The sequence below is a fragment of the Alosa pseudoharengus genome, unplaced genomic scaffold, assembly GCF_046254945.1.
Source record: "Alosa pseudoharengus isolate Yale_2024_CS ecotype anadromous, Long Island Sound unplaced genomic scaffold, YU_APseudo_1.1 YU_APseudo_1.1_scf_13, whole genome shotgun sequence".
NCBI lineage: Eukaryota > Metazoa > Chordata > Actinopteri > Clupeiformes > Clupeidae > Alosa > Alosa pseudoharengus.
This window is the reverse complement of record NW_027468598.1, coordinates 13,767,104-13,782,960: the sequence shown is the minus strand read 5'-3', so window position 1 is coordinate 13,782,960 and position 15,857 is coordinate 13,767,104. Positions and strand designations below refer to the sequence as shown.

At 42.2% G+C, this 15,857-nt stretch overlaps 1 protein-coding gene across 1 annotated transcript in view; it reads right to left on the bottom strand.

Moving 5' to 3' along the window:
- Nucleotides 1-10,220: 10,220 nt before the first annotated feature.
- LOC143121127 (transmembrane protein 255B) overlaps nt 10,221-15,857 on the bottom strand; it is a 75,023-nt gene continuing 69,386 nt past the window's right edge. The window contains exon 9 of the mRNA XM_076281512.1: nt 10,221-10,346. Within this exon, the coding sequence (XP_076137627.1) occupies nt 10,221-10,346 (126 nt within the window). The remainder of the gene's footprint in view (nt 10,347-15,857) is intronic.

The window sequence follows — 15,857 nt, the reverse complement described above, 5'->3', positions numbered from 1 at the left end:
AAATGGCCTGGTTTTGACCTGAAGTGCATGCGTCACTGATTCGACCCAAAGCGGCAACCGTGTTATGAAAAAATGTCCAGATTGTGCGTTTTCATGAGTTTTCGATCGTCATATATTTCATTTCCATTCATCACAGAGTTCCCAAAATCACATATAAGGTGTGTTAGAGTGTCTAGTTTCGTAATTTAAAAAAAAAGCTAAAAACGTAATAGCCTATTACGTTTTTGGCACTCAATGAGTTAACTGGAAAATGGTCAGTGAAGCAAAGGAAATGAGGAAATTATCTTGGTCTGCCATTCTACCACTGTCATATCAGGTGATCCAAAGCCCATATTCTGGTGTTGTACATCCTCTCTGTTTGTCCATTCACTGCTCATGAACCCATTGAGGCTCCTTTTTTTACTCTACCTATATGGACATAGTCTCCCCCGCACATATTACCATGATTGAGATTTTTTGCCATGAAACACTAAGGTGGCGATCAGACAGGACGCAATTTTTGCAGTGAGGTGCGCCTTTTTTAATGTTGTTTCGTATGGGCAGTACGCGTTTTGCGCACGCTACTTATGCACACAGAGCACCTCGCCTTTTGTGTGCCTGCTGCGTCTCGTGTTTTTGCGGAGGTGCCCCGAGCACCTCAAATTGAAAAAATTTCAACTCAAAGTGTTAAAGCGCCTGACGTCATTCGCTTTTTTTATGAAAACATAGTGCACCTTGCGTTTTACAAGTGGCAAAGCGCATCCTGTCTGATCGCACCCTTTTGCATTTGGCACCTGTCTCTCCAACAGTTCACTGGTCACTGGTCAGAGTTCATATCTGTACTGTCCTGCGTGGATGGAGCTCTCTCATGCCTGGCTCCTCTGTTGTTGTTTTTTTCCTCCTGGTCTGTCCATGCCAGGTCTTTTTGCAAAACGCAGAGCAGAGAAATGTATTTCTCAAGCCCTCCTGTGCTCCACTGGAAAAGACAGTGGGTTGCGACTGTGCCGTACATCCATCCCTGTCAAAGATGTCTCAGCGAATCAACATCAAATGCTTCTCTGGCCATATGAAGAACCCACGCCACCCCAAGTCTTCAGCCCCAAGTTTATTGCATTTCCTCAAATCAGCGTACATCTGCTTCAGTGATCACAAACACATTTAGGTTAGCATGACATCTTGGCCGTCTAAAGCGGCACGTTATCTGGGGTCAGTCAGACATGGGCTGCATCTGGGCTTTATGGTGCATCGTGTGGGTATATCCTGCAGCGTGTTGTGCCTGTGCCACATGCGACAAAGGTGAGCTCAGTTTTATAGCGTGGAATGAGCTCAGAGGGAGGTTCTGGCCAATGTGCTGGCCCCGCGTGGTCGTGCTGTGTTTGGCACTACACAATAGTGTTTATTATCTTCATGTGGGACTGAAGTTGTTTGTCAGGTGTTAATTGTTTGTCTTCTTTGAACCTAAATTACAAACTGCATACTTATGCATTACTTTCTTTCCTTATGAATACTGCATCTATCGACTAAAGATTACAGATGAACTCAACACTACTTGAGTAATACATGGAAACAACCCACATCTTTCACAACATGACTGTAACACCAATTCACTTTGGGTCATTATTTGGGGATAACATATATTGAATTTAGTGTCACCTGCCGATATATTTATCACGGTGTTAATTGTTACTTGCACAATTACTTGTGTAGAATTCAAACAAGTAGGTTTTTCAAAGTCAGCTGATTTTGTCTCTTGCTAGCACCTCCTAAAGGCCAAGCATTGCCAATGTGAAGACAATGTGAACATCCAGTATACACACCTATAACTACATATAAGTTGTAGCTATGATATTGTTATGTAATGAAACCATTATATCTAAATTAAGACAGGAAGGTTGGGGCTCACCATTATGGATAGGTCAAATGTTGCAAAATAACTAAATTTACACCTAAACAAGATGTAATTATAAAACATGTAAAAGTGTAATGAAAAAAATAGTTAATTATAAAGTAACACTTTGGGGATGATGAAGGTTGAGGGAAATGGGTGGTTTATTCCTATACGTGTGTATTTGTTGCAGTTGTATTAGGGTGTTTCCACAACAGCTGCCCTGAGAACTTAACGCTTAATGTAACTGTTCCCACAGCTTTTCACAATTACCAGAGTATTCGTTTTTTTATTTGCATAACACAGTAGCTGGAAACTCACACTGGCATGTGGTTAAAAGATGGGTGGCAAAAGCTTATTTTTACTGTGCTTTTGCATTTCACTAATATAATGTTAAAACAATAGCAACCCAACTGATTTTAAACAATTATATCTACAGGCTTATTGAGAGCTCGCAACATCATGCAAGACGAAGACAAAACTTCAATGCCACCTCTGCTGGGCCAGAAGCTCACAGGCAGGTTTGGCCTGAAAAGTGGAATTGTTGGCTGGATTTCAGATGTCCAAACCCACCAGACAGAGAGAGAGAGAGAGAGTAAATGGTAATATTCTGAGCAGTCAATGCCACCCACTGATTCTCTCAAGTGATGTATTCCCTCTCATCTTGTGTGCATATTGTACACACAAATAGCTGCCACAGCCTGAGAACCCCATCTTTTAAAGTTTGCTAATGACATGTCATGGCAAGCCTGCTGTCGAGGAAACTTTCCATGGTCCTGTTGGGGAATACTTGTCAAAGTGGTGTCATGAATCATTTCTAGTATTGAATATCTCCAAAACTAAGAACATATGCATTGATTTAAGAGGCATTATTCCCACTCTGTTGGCTGTACAGTGATTGGTGGCCAGAATATGGAGAGCAAAATCCCTACAAATCTGGGAACCACACAAGACAATAAGTGGACATCCGAGATGATGAATGACAACAGTGTATAAGAAAAGCCAGCATTGTGTCTTGTCAAACAGAAAGTGTTTCGGGGAACATGTCATCATGAAATCACAGTAGAGAACATAAGAACGATGTAGCCTTTAGAATCTTTTGAGAATCAAAGCCCAGATTCAACCAGTCTTTTATCCCCTCTGCCATCTCTCTCTTAAAGTCTTAGAGAAAAAGTTAGATGTTGTTTAACTTGTTGTGTATCAAATGTATTTTTGGCATGAACTTATTGTAGGCCTACTTATCCTTTGGTCTTGTTTTTGTGTTACGTCCCATGCTTTTATGTTTGCTTAATACAGTATATACTGTACATCCCACTGTTGTGTATACCCCGTGGCCCCACTGAGAACAAATCGATTGATTGATTGATTCATTCATTCATTGAAATAACAGGGCAAAATCCCCAAACATCCCTGGTCAACCAGCTTTCCACCAGCAAGCAATCAAAACCCGCTAGCCCAGGTCACTCAAGAGCATTCCCTTTTTCTTTTCCCAAAACCGCTCTTCAAGTCTGAAATCAGTCAGTCATCACTCTAATGCCTGTTTTTTTTGTCCACTATCCCACAACTGACCCTACCACGCCGAACGTCATTATCTGAGCACTGATGTAACATGTGGCGGCGTCACCTCACTGTCCACGCAATTGAGACAAGAGAGGCCACTTTGTCTGGGCACTAACGTCAGTTAGCGTCAGATAATGATGACTGATTCCTTTCACTGTGAGCTTATTCGATAACGGGATAACTGGCTTGGTGATTATAATCTTCATCTAATGAATAAATGCTGCTTAAGGGAACCATAGAGCACAATTTATGTGAAACCTGGTCGAGATTCCAGACTTTAATATAATAGAAGAAGCCATGATACAGATTGTGAGTGTGTGTGTGTGTCTGTCTCTGTGTGTGTGCGTGCGTCCGTCTGTCTGTGTGTGCGTGTGTCCGTCTGTCTTTAACCTCAGACTATACTGATATTGCACTATTCCTTCCCTCTCTTCATTGTATATTGTACCTCGCCTGTGCTTGTTGAGGTGTCCATGACCAACTTGACGGGGACAACAGCTGCACAACGGACATTTGCACTACCTTACCGTACAACTGCACTACTCTATCCCACCCTAGTGTTCTATTTATTTATTTACAAATACATGCTGTAACTATACTTATACATAGCTACATCCTACTGCTCGTCATACTATTCTTACTGCTCTGTTTTATTCTTTATATGTTAAGTGAGTGTTGTACTTTGAGAGCAAAGATTAACCGCAGTCAAATTCCTTGTTTGTTTACGCAAACAGACACACAGAGACTATCAACTCTGACCCAAACATTCCCTTTTCGATTGCCTCCACAGAGTCTGCTGCTTGACACGATTAGGAGCGCACTCACATGAGCCGGTCCTCACCCTCCAATAGCAATCTCTGGTGAATACCCACGCCACCGGGGCACTGTTCCCCTGGCATTTACTCAACCATGTCAGGGGCCCATAATCGGATCCAGCCATGCAACCAAATAAAAAACACAAACATCGTTCTTAACCAAAACCAAATGGATTTTAACCAAAACACTGACTCCAGCGATGGGTAACAGGTTTGCTCATTGCTCTGGGATGCCTCTGGTTCAGCCATCAATGTGTGTTTTGTATTTGTGTGTACTGTTGGGTACCATGGTTATGAGCGCCTAGGTTTGACATGTTTTTTTGTTTTTTCTTTTAGTTGAGTGTCTCTCATGATCAATCGCTCGTCATCAGACCAGGGAGGCACAGTATGAACAAATGTCCCCAGAGGTCATTCTGTGGGTCACATCAGTGGTGGTCATCCCCACTCCAGGGGCACCACTGCTTCATCCATCACTGCTCTCAAACTTTTCAGTGCTTGTACTTTCACACATTACTTACTCTTGAGTAATAGGGCTAAATATGTCCAGCAGTTGTAGCTGCTGGGTTTGATAATAATATGTAATTCATTTTAAAGGACAATGTTGTGTTAGGCATTAATACCAGAATACCAGAGAAGGGTTGAATCATTTATAAGTTATAAAATATGTTGAAATAATGAAAAACTAATGAAAAAGAGATTTTTTTGTGCAAGACTATTTTCCCCAGTGTCAATGTCAACTCCATCTGCAGATGTCTGAGGATATTGTAACTTGTGAAGTAGGTTCTGTTAGCAGGAAATCGTAAGGGTCTATCAGCACATATATTTGTAGATACATATATTTATGTTAAGGATATTAGGATTATATATTCTTGTTAGGATAATAGCACTTGTATGTTAGGACATATTAGGAAAATAAGGATTTTAGGATATGGTATATATATAGGGTAAATATATGCAGTTTAATTAGTCACAGCATATTTCATACATTAATTTGAACATCTCAATATTGCCATTAACCTATGTTTTGTCCAATTCTCAAGAATCAGTGACTCCGGGGTCTTTTCTATCTTGTTACGTTTGGAATAAAGGCACTTCTGCTGATGGTTGAAGATGTGCCCAGTTAACCTCAAAGACATCAAAGTCCTACACATGAAAAGCTGACTGTCTGAGTCTTGAAAACACATGAAATGCAATTTGCAGTGCCACTCGCAGAGATGTCAAATATTCTTTGAAGTAGCTAGGTCAAAAACAGAACAGGAAAATGTTTAGTTCCAAGCAGACAACTGAATTTTATGTACAAATATTTCCTCTGTGTTTCTCTCCTGCATGGTTTCAGTGTCTTCTGATGGTATCATCTACGAAAATAGGTCGAGGAAGGTTAACTGAATTCGCCTATTGATTTCTTAGCATTTGAACAAATCATTGATCAGTATCAACATACCACTTTTTATGTTACATTTACATTAAACAAGCAGTAGACTATAAAAGCATCCTATTTAACAGTCACTGAATGAGAAAATTGTTTAAATGGAGTAGGTTGAATGTTCAACTTAGCATACAAAGCGGGTATACGAATTATTATGAATATACAAATTATAAGCCTCTCTCCTCAACTTGGCTGGAGAGTGACAGTTTGCACTGCTTGGCAACAGTAGACACCAAGGCCTATTGTTTGGAATTTTTTGGGGGCTGGGGGATGAACAAACAAAAATCAAAATGAACATCAGAAAAAACAATTTGATTTTTTCAAGCTTCATTAGTTGTAAATGGACTTGTTGTATAAAGCAATATAGCACTCGTGATTGTGGAGTTGGCAAAGGATACTGTATACCCACGGCTGTGGTTCGGCTGTAGGCATAAGGCCAAGAGCCGCAGGTAACCACAGCCTTGGGTACATCTAATCCCCCTCTCACTCACTCAAACTTGGTTTTTTAGTTTTGTAAGCGAGTCACACAATGTACGCAATTATACATATGCCTATGCTATAGAATCTCTTACATGTAATATACCTTTAGGGCAGGACTGGAGGTAATAACCCAGGAATCCAATCCTCTTCCGTCAGAAGTACATGCTGAGACACAGCCAGTCTCTTTAGGTGTCATCAGAGTTGAAAAACACAAAGTGCTCTGGCTACACCTATTCAGATCCCCCCTCAAAATGATCACACAATATTCTCAGACCATGAGAGTCTACACACACACACACAAAATCTTTGTATGTGTGGGAAGGCTTGTTTGGTATCAGTGTTAATGATGTGGTACATATTTATTGGTGATGCATTTGTATGGCAAGCTGATTGAGCATTTATTCAGATATCTTGATATCAGGCATAATAGTCATGTACATGCAAGCCATTTCTGTCCACTAGTTAACTAGTGAGCCATTTTTGTGTGTACTAGTTAACTAGTAAGGCCCAAATTCTCTCTAGTTAACTAGTTCATATGTTTCATATCTTACTAGTTACCTAGTAATGCTCAGCATGTTCACTAGTTAACTAGTGGACATTGAAATGTGCACTAGCTAACTAGTTTAAAGACTTCTATATTTTACTAGTCAACTAGTAAGGTACAAATATGTTTACTAGCTGACTACTGAATGTCAAATTCCCACTTGTTAACTTCTATGTAATTTGGCCAGCCGCTTGAGCATTTATTCTGATATCTTGATATCAGGCCAACATGCAAGCCATTTTTGTCAACTAGTTAACTAGTGAGCCATGTTTGTGCACACTAGTTAACTAGTGACAGCAAAAATGCCCACTAGTTAACTAGTGAACACATTTTAGCTTCATTAGTTAACTAGTGAGAGCCGGAAATGTCCACTAGTTAACTAGTAAAGGCCAAAATGCATACCAGTCAGCTAGTTGAAGGCTTTTGGGTCTCACTAGTTAACTAGTGACAGCCAAAAATGTGCACATGTTTACTAGTGAAGGCAAAACTCAACTAGTTGGAGTAGGTCAATATCACTAGTTGACTAGTTAACCATAAATGGCTTACTAGCTAGCTAGGTGATGGCAGCAGGCTCACTAGTTAACTTTGTCATCCTTTGTCCAAAGTAGTTAAGAAGTGAGGTCATAAATGTATACTAGTAAACTAGTTCAAGCCTAAATTCACACTAGTCAGCTAGTGGCGCAGAATTCAAATTAGGAGGCGGAGAACTCTGGAAATTGAGGCTTTCTATTGGCTCCCTATGTCCAAATAGAACATGACAACCAGTCACAGCGCATAATTTCACAAAATCCCACCCACAACATTTGCATGTGGCACACAAGTTAACATGCTGGCCAAAGGAATTTTAGCTAGTAAACTAGTGGCTTCAGTGTGACACTTACATGTAAACTAGTGAAGGCAGAACTGCTCACTAGTTAACTAGTGAAGACACAAATGCCCACTAGTTAACTAGTGAGGTCTAAAAAGTCACTAGTGAACTAGTGATGGCCATTTTCATTCGGCTAGTTAACTAGTGAGGTGGAAAAAGTGTCACTAGTTTACTAGTGTGCCCCAAAACGCCCACTAGTTAACTAGTGAAGGCCATTTCAGCCCCACTAGTTAACTAGTGAGATGCCAAAATGGTCACTTGTTAACATGTAAAGGCAAAAATACCCTCTAGTTTTGTAGTGAGGGTGTTGTGGGCCTTACTAGTTAACTAGTGGCATGCATATTCCATTCACTATTTAACTAGTTACACGTAAAAAGACAAACGAGCTGACCGTTTTTGTCCACTAGTTAACTAGTGGAACAATTGAAGTCTCACTAGTTTGCATGTGTGGCAGCCATTTATGGTTCAATAGTTAACTAGTGACATTGACCTATTGACTGAGGAGTTATGCCCTCACTAGTTAACTAGTTGACATTTCTGCCTCTCACTAGTTAACTAGTGAAGCCAAAATGTGTTCACTAGGTAACTGAGCATTTTGGCTCCCACTAGTTAACTAGTGTGCATATTTTGGCCCTCACTAGTTAACTAATTCACACAAACATGGCTCACTAGTTAACTAGTTGACAAAAATGGCTTACATGTACATGACAATTATGCCTGATATCAAGATATCAGAATAAATGCTCAATCGGCTTGCCATACATTTGCAGTTTGGATATAAAACAGACAGTTAACAAGACACTCTTTGCTCTTTAAAGTTTACTGGCAAATATAGTTTTAATGTTTCGCTGCTCACACTGCCCTAAAAGCTTTTGTAAAAACATTGTAAAAGAATAAGCTCACCATTATAAAGACTTATATTTACATTTCATATACAGACATTTACAAAAATCCAATTCCTCGGCAACCCAAAAGACTCAGATGGCTGTATAACATTGAGTACAGGAAGGAATGGAATGACTTTTACAGGTACAGACTCGGGGCAGAATTAATTAAGTTCATACAATACATTTGCTCATCACAAGGTCAAAAGCTGATGAAAACAAACTGCTTTAAACTCTGATTGTTGGTGGTGAAGCTTCAGTATATGAGAGTAATCATCAACGTTCAGTTGTTTATCTAGACTAATTAATTATTTATCTTAGATCAACGGGAAAATGTCAAGTACTGACTTTAATAGCTGTTTTCACCGAGTCGTTCCACTCAATAGAATTAATAAACGTTTCCTCCGGGAATTCACTGACCAGATGAACATCATTTAATCCTGGTGTTTTTTTCCTCTATTCATACCACAAGTCTACATCATACATAAGCATGACCTTGAATTGCATTGCCTTGTTCTTCATCTTGTGTGGAGAAAGTCTGTGCAAGTCAATTACTGAATGTGGCACAAGCTAATGTTAAAGGTAGGAAAAGGAGGAGAGTAATGCTTTGGTAGCGTTCCAAAGTCACAACAAACCCTTCTGCGACTCTGTTTATGTGTGTGTGTGTGTGTGACGTCAACAACTGTAACTGGGAGTAGAACGATCTGGTATGAGTTCACGGGTAGTGAGTTATGGGTTTGACTGCCGTTCCAGGGCACTTTCACGGGTAGAAGGTTGTAAAAACACGGGTTACGGGTTGCCTGGAACGCCCCCGTAAGTAAGGTAATGGACTGACTGCAGCAACTGTACTTTTTTATACCATTTCTTTACACTTAAAAAGGTAAACACACTTCAGTTCATCTGCAGGGACCCTCTCCATAGTAGCATAAATGTGTTATGTTTTTTGTAAGCCTAGTTAATGTCTTAAAAGAACAATTTAAATGGCAGTGGTAAACGGTAGTGGCAGCAAGTGCAAACATTTTAAAAAATCCAATGTGTACATTTCTACAGCAAAGTAGAAAATAGTTGAAGTAGAAAATATTGTAGGAATCCCTGATATGATTGGTTAGGCTGGACCAATGATTTAAAAGTCCTCGCCTATTACAATGCTAGGGTTGGAAACATTTCCCAATGGAGAGTACTCTGACTCTCTTCACAAAGTGAAATGATAACAATTAAATTAAAACAATGCTATTGTTTTAATTCCAATATCTGGTCCTGCGGGTGACCTTGTAGTCTACGACAGTTGAGCAAGCACACTTTGCATATTCTCTGTGCAAATGCATTCTAGTTCAATTGGTGTTGTTTGTCTGTTGTTGATCTGTACAGGTGATGCTGTTCTCAGTCCTAACTTCAACTCTACACTATCCAACTACTACCCTTCTGAAACAGATTCCTTTTCTACCTTCTTTTCTCTGCATGAAATATGACTTACTTAGTCAGAAGAGATGGCCAAAGCTTCAATACCCCATGTATGGACATGTCTCACTTTGCACTTTGCAGACTGTTAATGTATAAGACTGGTGGAGTGGTTGCTGATGACAGAAATATATACTTTTTCAAATGAAATACAATTCGGCATACTCAAAGGGAAAGTTAAACCACATTGATTTCAAGACAAACATAAATTGAAGAAGATGCTCTCTAGTGGCAATCCCACATGGTGATAGTTGACGGAGGAGTGGCTGGTTGTGAATGGGAGTTTGGGGGGGGGGGGAGGGCAGGTCTGTTTGGTGCTGGCTGTTAGGCGGTGCAGCCTTGCAGTCTGTAGGGGAGCAGGTTGTAGAGGGGTGCAAACGGTGGAGGGTGGGGGTCCGACGGGGTCGAGTCACTCACTGAGCTGCCCGCAGCCGCATACAGGGAGGCTCTCTGTGACCATACACAACAGACAGAGAGGAGTGATGGGGGGGAAGGGGGAGAGAGGGAAAGAGGGAGAAAAGAGACAAAACAGAGATAAAAAAGTAATGAAAAAGAGATAAAGGGAAACACTGTTAAACTCAGACAAGGATATGTTATTAAATGCTTTTCTGCAAGAGCTCAAAAACAGACATAAAATCATGTGCCCTAAACACACTATCAGATCCCTCACATCCTGATGACCAGGATCCAAAGTCTGCCAGGTGAAATTCAGAAAAATATGCAGAGAAAATAAAGTTGATAAAGTTGAAGGTTAATAACTCATCTGCATTTATAGGTTTGCCTGAGGAAAACTATTTATTTCTGTGATAGGGTTTCTGGTTGGATTAACAGATCATGTTTCACCTCAGTTCACGTTTGAATCTAATATTTTTCTTTTAATCCTTGGCAACACGTCTCACTACTACAAAGTCCACTTAAAGGCCCCGGCTCCACACTGCACCCGGGCCTTTTCCAAAAGAAGAGAGGAGAAGAGGGGCTGATGAGAGATGACGAGGATGTGAATACATTGTGAGTTCAAACAAGGACAGTGTACAAGAAGGCGTAGACTGTACTGTAAGTGAAGAGAGTGCATAAAAAAATCTAAAGCTCAGGAGGAGACAATGAGACAAGAGAAGCTGACCGTGTGAGCCAGATGTGACAATATACCACAAGTATTTGAAAACACTTCATATGGATTACACCAAGTCATTAATAGTAATCAACTGACAATAAAACACCTATCAACAACCATACATCTTAACCAGATGCCAACTGTCTAGCAATCCCACTCACAGACCGATCAGCACATTTGGATTCTTTACTGTTAATATTTGAGGGGGAAAAAGTTGAACTTAAAGATTGAGTGACTCTGGCTGTAATGTGTAACAAACGTTTCCTCTCATTCTGTCTTGGGGCAACTGCAAGATCAACACAGAACCAAGTCCACATGATGGGGCTCACAGGATCCTCCGTCAGCATCCACCGCTCTCTCCATTGGTCCTCTGCTGTCCACGCCCGGCCATGTTATAATCTGGGATAATAGCTAAACTCATGAGAACATTTATTTCTTGGCCCTTAACTAGACTATGTTTTTTCCCCAAAATTAGTTGAAAAGAAAAAACTTTTCCTCACCAAGGCACTCCAAGGAGTATTGTAAAATGTCTTTATTATTATGACATGTCCACTAAGGACTTTAAAGTTGCCCACGCGTAGCGGCGATTGGGCCTTCTTCAGGGCATGATTTATGTTTTTTCCCCATAATTTTTTTCCATCATATATATTTGATGGAAAAAAATTCTACAGTGGTGTGTGTGTGTGTGTGTGTGTGTGTGTGTGTGTGTGTGTGTGTGTGTGTGTGTGTGTGTGTGTGTGTGTGAGAGAGAGAGAGAGAGAGAAAGAAAGAGAGAGTGTGTGTGTGTGTGAGAGAGTGCCTGTATACATACGTGTATGTGTGTTTTTGTGTGAGAAAGAGTGTGCGTGTGTATGTGTGTGTGTGTGTGAGAGAGAGAGAGAGAGAGATAGAGAGAGGGAGAGAGAGAGATTGTGTGTGTGTGTAAGTATGTGCGTGTATGTTTGGTTTGGTTGGATTCCAGGACATGTTTTTGCGCTGCCATCACTCCCAAAGCAACAGTGCATTGCGGGGCGCGTGATCCAGCAGCATGAGCGTGATGAGATTCCGACCTCGGAATTAGCCGGGGTTGCGGCTCCCAAAAGCAAGCAAAGGAGGTGCACTTGAGTCAATGACGGTCAATGGGTGGTGCTACAGTGTGCAGAGAGGGTCATTCAAGGCAAAGCCATGAGAGATATGTGCGCTGAGGACACAAATGATCTTTGGAAATGAGTGGATGGAAGAGGATAGGGGGAAAACCAAGAGACTAAAGGGCCGAATATAGTCCTGCAACTGTGTCCTGCGTCGGTGTCCAGCGCATGCGGTGCGTCACGAGAACTGCGTCATCAACGCGGCATTACATTACATTACATTATTACATTACATTTGGCTGACGCATTTTTAGCCAAAGCGACTTACAACATGGTAAACAGTTTAAGTTTTAGAGCAATTCTCAACAATTTTAGGACAATTTAAAAAGCATTAGAGTACAGTAAGAATAAGTGCATCAGTGAGTGTTGTTTTTAACAGTTACTTGTCAGTTTAAGACGGCTGGTGAGTGCTAGGATCAGCAAGACTTGTTGTAAGTGTTGCTATGAGAGGAGATGTTCTCTAAAGAGCTGGGTATTCAGGAGTTTTTTGAAAATGGAGAGGGATGTCCCTGCCCTTGTAGGAACTGGCAGTGTGTTCCACCAACGAGGAACAACAGATGAGAAAAGGATTGGCCTGAGCGTACCGGTGGTAGAGCTAGACGTTGTTCGTCTGAGGAGCGCAGCGGTCTGGAGGTAGCGTATGTCTGTATGAGGGCATTCAAGTAGGTGGGAGCAGAACCGGAGACTACTTTGTAGGCAAGCGTTAGAGCCTTGAATTTGATGCGGGCCATCATAGGTAGCCAGTGTAGCTGGATGAGCAGCGGGGTAACATGTGCCCTTTTGGGTTGGTTGTAGACCAGGCGCGCCGCCGCGTTCTGGATCATATGAAGTGGTTTCACTGTGCAGGCTGGGAGACCTGTCAGGAGGGCGTTGCAGTAGTCGAGTCGTGAGGTGACTATTGCCTGAACCAGAAGTTGGGTAGCATCTTGAGTCAAGTAAGTCCTGATTTTCCGTATGTTGTGGCATGACCGGGCGACTGAGGCAACATGATCTGAGAAGTTTAGTTGGTTGTCGAGAACAACTCCTAGATTTCTTGCAGTCCTGGTAGGTGAAACAGACAGGGAGTCAAATTTGATGTTGATGTTGTGGTGTATGGTAGGTTTAGCTGGGAGGACCAGCAGTTCAGTCTTTGAGAGGTTCAGCTGGAGGTGGTGTGCCTTCATCCATGTAGCTATGTCTGAGAGGCAATCCGAGATCCGTGCTGAAACCAAGGGGTCATTAGGTGGAAAGGACAGATAGAGCTGTGTGTCGTCTGCATAGCAGTGGTATGAGAAGCCATGTGAACGGATAATCTGTCTCAAGGAGGTGGTGTAGATAGCAAAGAGAAGGGGGCCCAGCACTGAACCCTGGGGGACCCCTGTGGTGAGATGGTGAGGTGCAGATAGCTGACCAAGCCATGATACGTTAAACGAGCGTCCTGTGAGGTAGGATTCAAACCAGGAGAGAGCAGAACCGGAGATTCCCATGTTAGCGAGTATAGAGAGAAGGATGCGGTGATTAACCGTGTCAAAGGCAGCCGATAAGTCAAGCAGAATGAGTACTGATGACAGAATGAGTACTGATGCCATTTTGAACGCTGTGGGAAATGTGCCGGAGGTTAGTGAGGCATTGATCACATGTGTGATAGCTGGTGCGATGGTCGGGCTGATGGACTGAAGTAGGCTCGTAGGTATAGGGTCCAGCGAGCATGTGGTAGGGCGGCTGCATGTCAGGAGTCTAGATACTTCATTCTCGGAGAGAGGCGTGAATGCTGAAAAAGATGTTCCAGCAGTCCCTAGAGGTTGTAGGAGTGCGGTATCTGAGTCAGATGCGTTGAGTGGGCATGTAGAGAATTGACTGCTGATTGCCGCCACTTTGTTTGTAAAAAATGAGGCGAGGGTATCTGCAGTAAGGCTGGATGGAGGAGGAGGCAGCTGAGGGTTGAGTAGCGATTTGAAGGTTGAGAAAAGTTTTCGAGTGTCTGTAGCTCTGTTGATTTTGTCATTGTAGAAAGCCGTCTTAGCAGCAGTGATGCTGGCTGAGAAGGAGGTCAGGAGTGTCTGGTAGTTTTTGAGGTCATCAGTTAGTTTGGATTTGTGCCATTTCCTCTACGCGGCTCTGAGTTTGGTGCGCTGCGATCGGAGGGTATCATTTAGCCATGGATGAGAGTGTTTGAATCGAGCTGGCCTTGTGGTAAGAGGGCACAGCTCGTCTAGACACAAGCTCAGTGTGGAGCAGAGCGAGTCTGTGGCCTCATTAACCTCCAGAGAGGAGAAGGTGTTGAGTGGAGGTAGACCGGAGGCAACCACAGAGGAAAAGTGCGTTGGAGACGGGTTCCGGATGTTGCGGCGGAACGTGACCATCGGCTGAGGAGCCGGAGGCTGTTCTGTCAGGCTGACGTTGAACTGGATGAAGAAGTGGTCAGAAAGATGGAGAGGCGTCACCATGAGGGTGTCTGTGCTGCAGATCCGAGTGAAGATCAAGTCAAGCTCTTTGCCAGCTTTGTGAGTTGGTGGGCGTTCATATCGCCGAGAACAAGAAACGGACAGTCATGCTCAGGGATGGAGGACAGCAGAGTGTCAAGTTCGTCCATAAAGTCGCCTAGTTGGCCTGGAAGGCGGTAGATGACCAGAACGTAGAGTTTTGCTGGTGCGATCACTGTGATGGCAAGGAATTCGAATGAGACATATTTGTTTGAAGGCAGTAGCGGGGTGAATTTCCATTTGTTGGAGATCAGCAGGCCCGTCCCACCTCCTCGTCCAGATGGGCGAGGGGTGTGGGATAAGGTTAGTGGAGAGTGCAGCCGGGGTGGCAGTGTTCTCTGGTTTGATCCAAGTCTCAGTGAGAGCAAGGAGTTCCAACGAAAGGTGGCTGGCATAGCCAGTTATGAAGTCCGTTTTGTTGACTGCGGATTGACAGTTCCACAAGCCCATGGAGAAGGAGGTTTCTGTAGGTGAGGACCGTTTAAGTTGCTGGAGGTTAAGGCGATTTCTGCCCCTTTTGGCATGATGCCGTTTTCTGCGATAACTGGGTGTCGTGTGTCTTCCAACATATGAGGCCACGCATCAATGAAATGTAAATGTCCACTGAGGAGCATACCACTTGCTTAAGAACACTGACCTAAGATCTCTGATCTGATTTTGACCACTGGTTCTGCACTGGTCTAGCTGTGAGACCCTGAATTTCCCATGCTGATTAAACTGCAATCTGAATTTAGTTAGTAGAACTCAAACCATGAAATAAGTATAACATATAAATACACAGTAACTAGAAAATATAAACATAAGACCAACATACATTTCTGCATTTATTTAGGGCCAACTTACTTTCCTGCTTGAGATGGGTTTTTTTTTTTTTTCCCCATCACATAAACATGCATATATCATAACTAATTTAAGTAAAATGCTAACCACCAATTACACAACCTCGCTGTAATTAGCTACACGCTTTCCTGAAGTTGTGCAGATGTACAGGTAGGGCTGGGACAGTATGGATTTTTGTCTACCGCGGTTGGAAAGCAAGAAATTACTACGATTTCTCCCTAGGCTACATGTCGCTGTTAAGTTAAATTCTTAACAAACTAGAACATATATTTTAATTCTGTTTCAACCTTCATGGAGTAAACATGTATGACTCCTCCCTGGCCAAGCTTTTACAGCTTTCAAGTCTAACATCTTTGTATAAATCAAATTTGAACGGAGAGAATAGAAAAGTGCCACTTCTCCTCTACTCTTGCATAGTAAA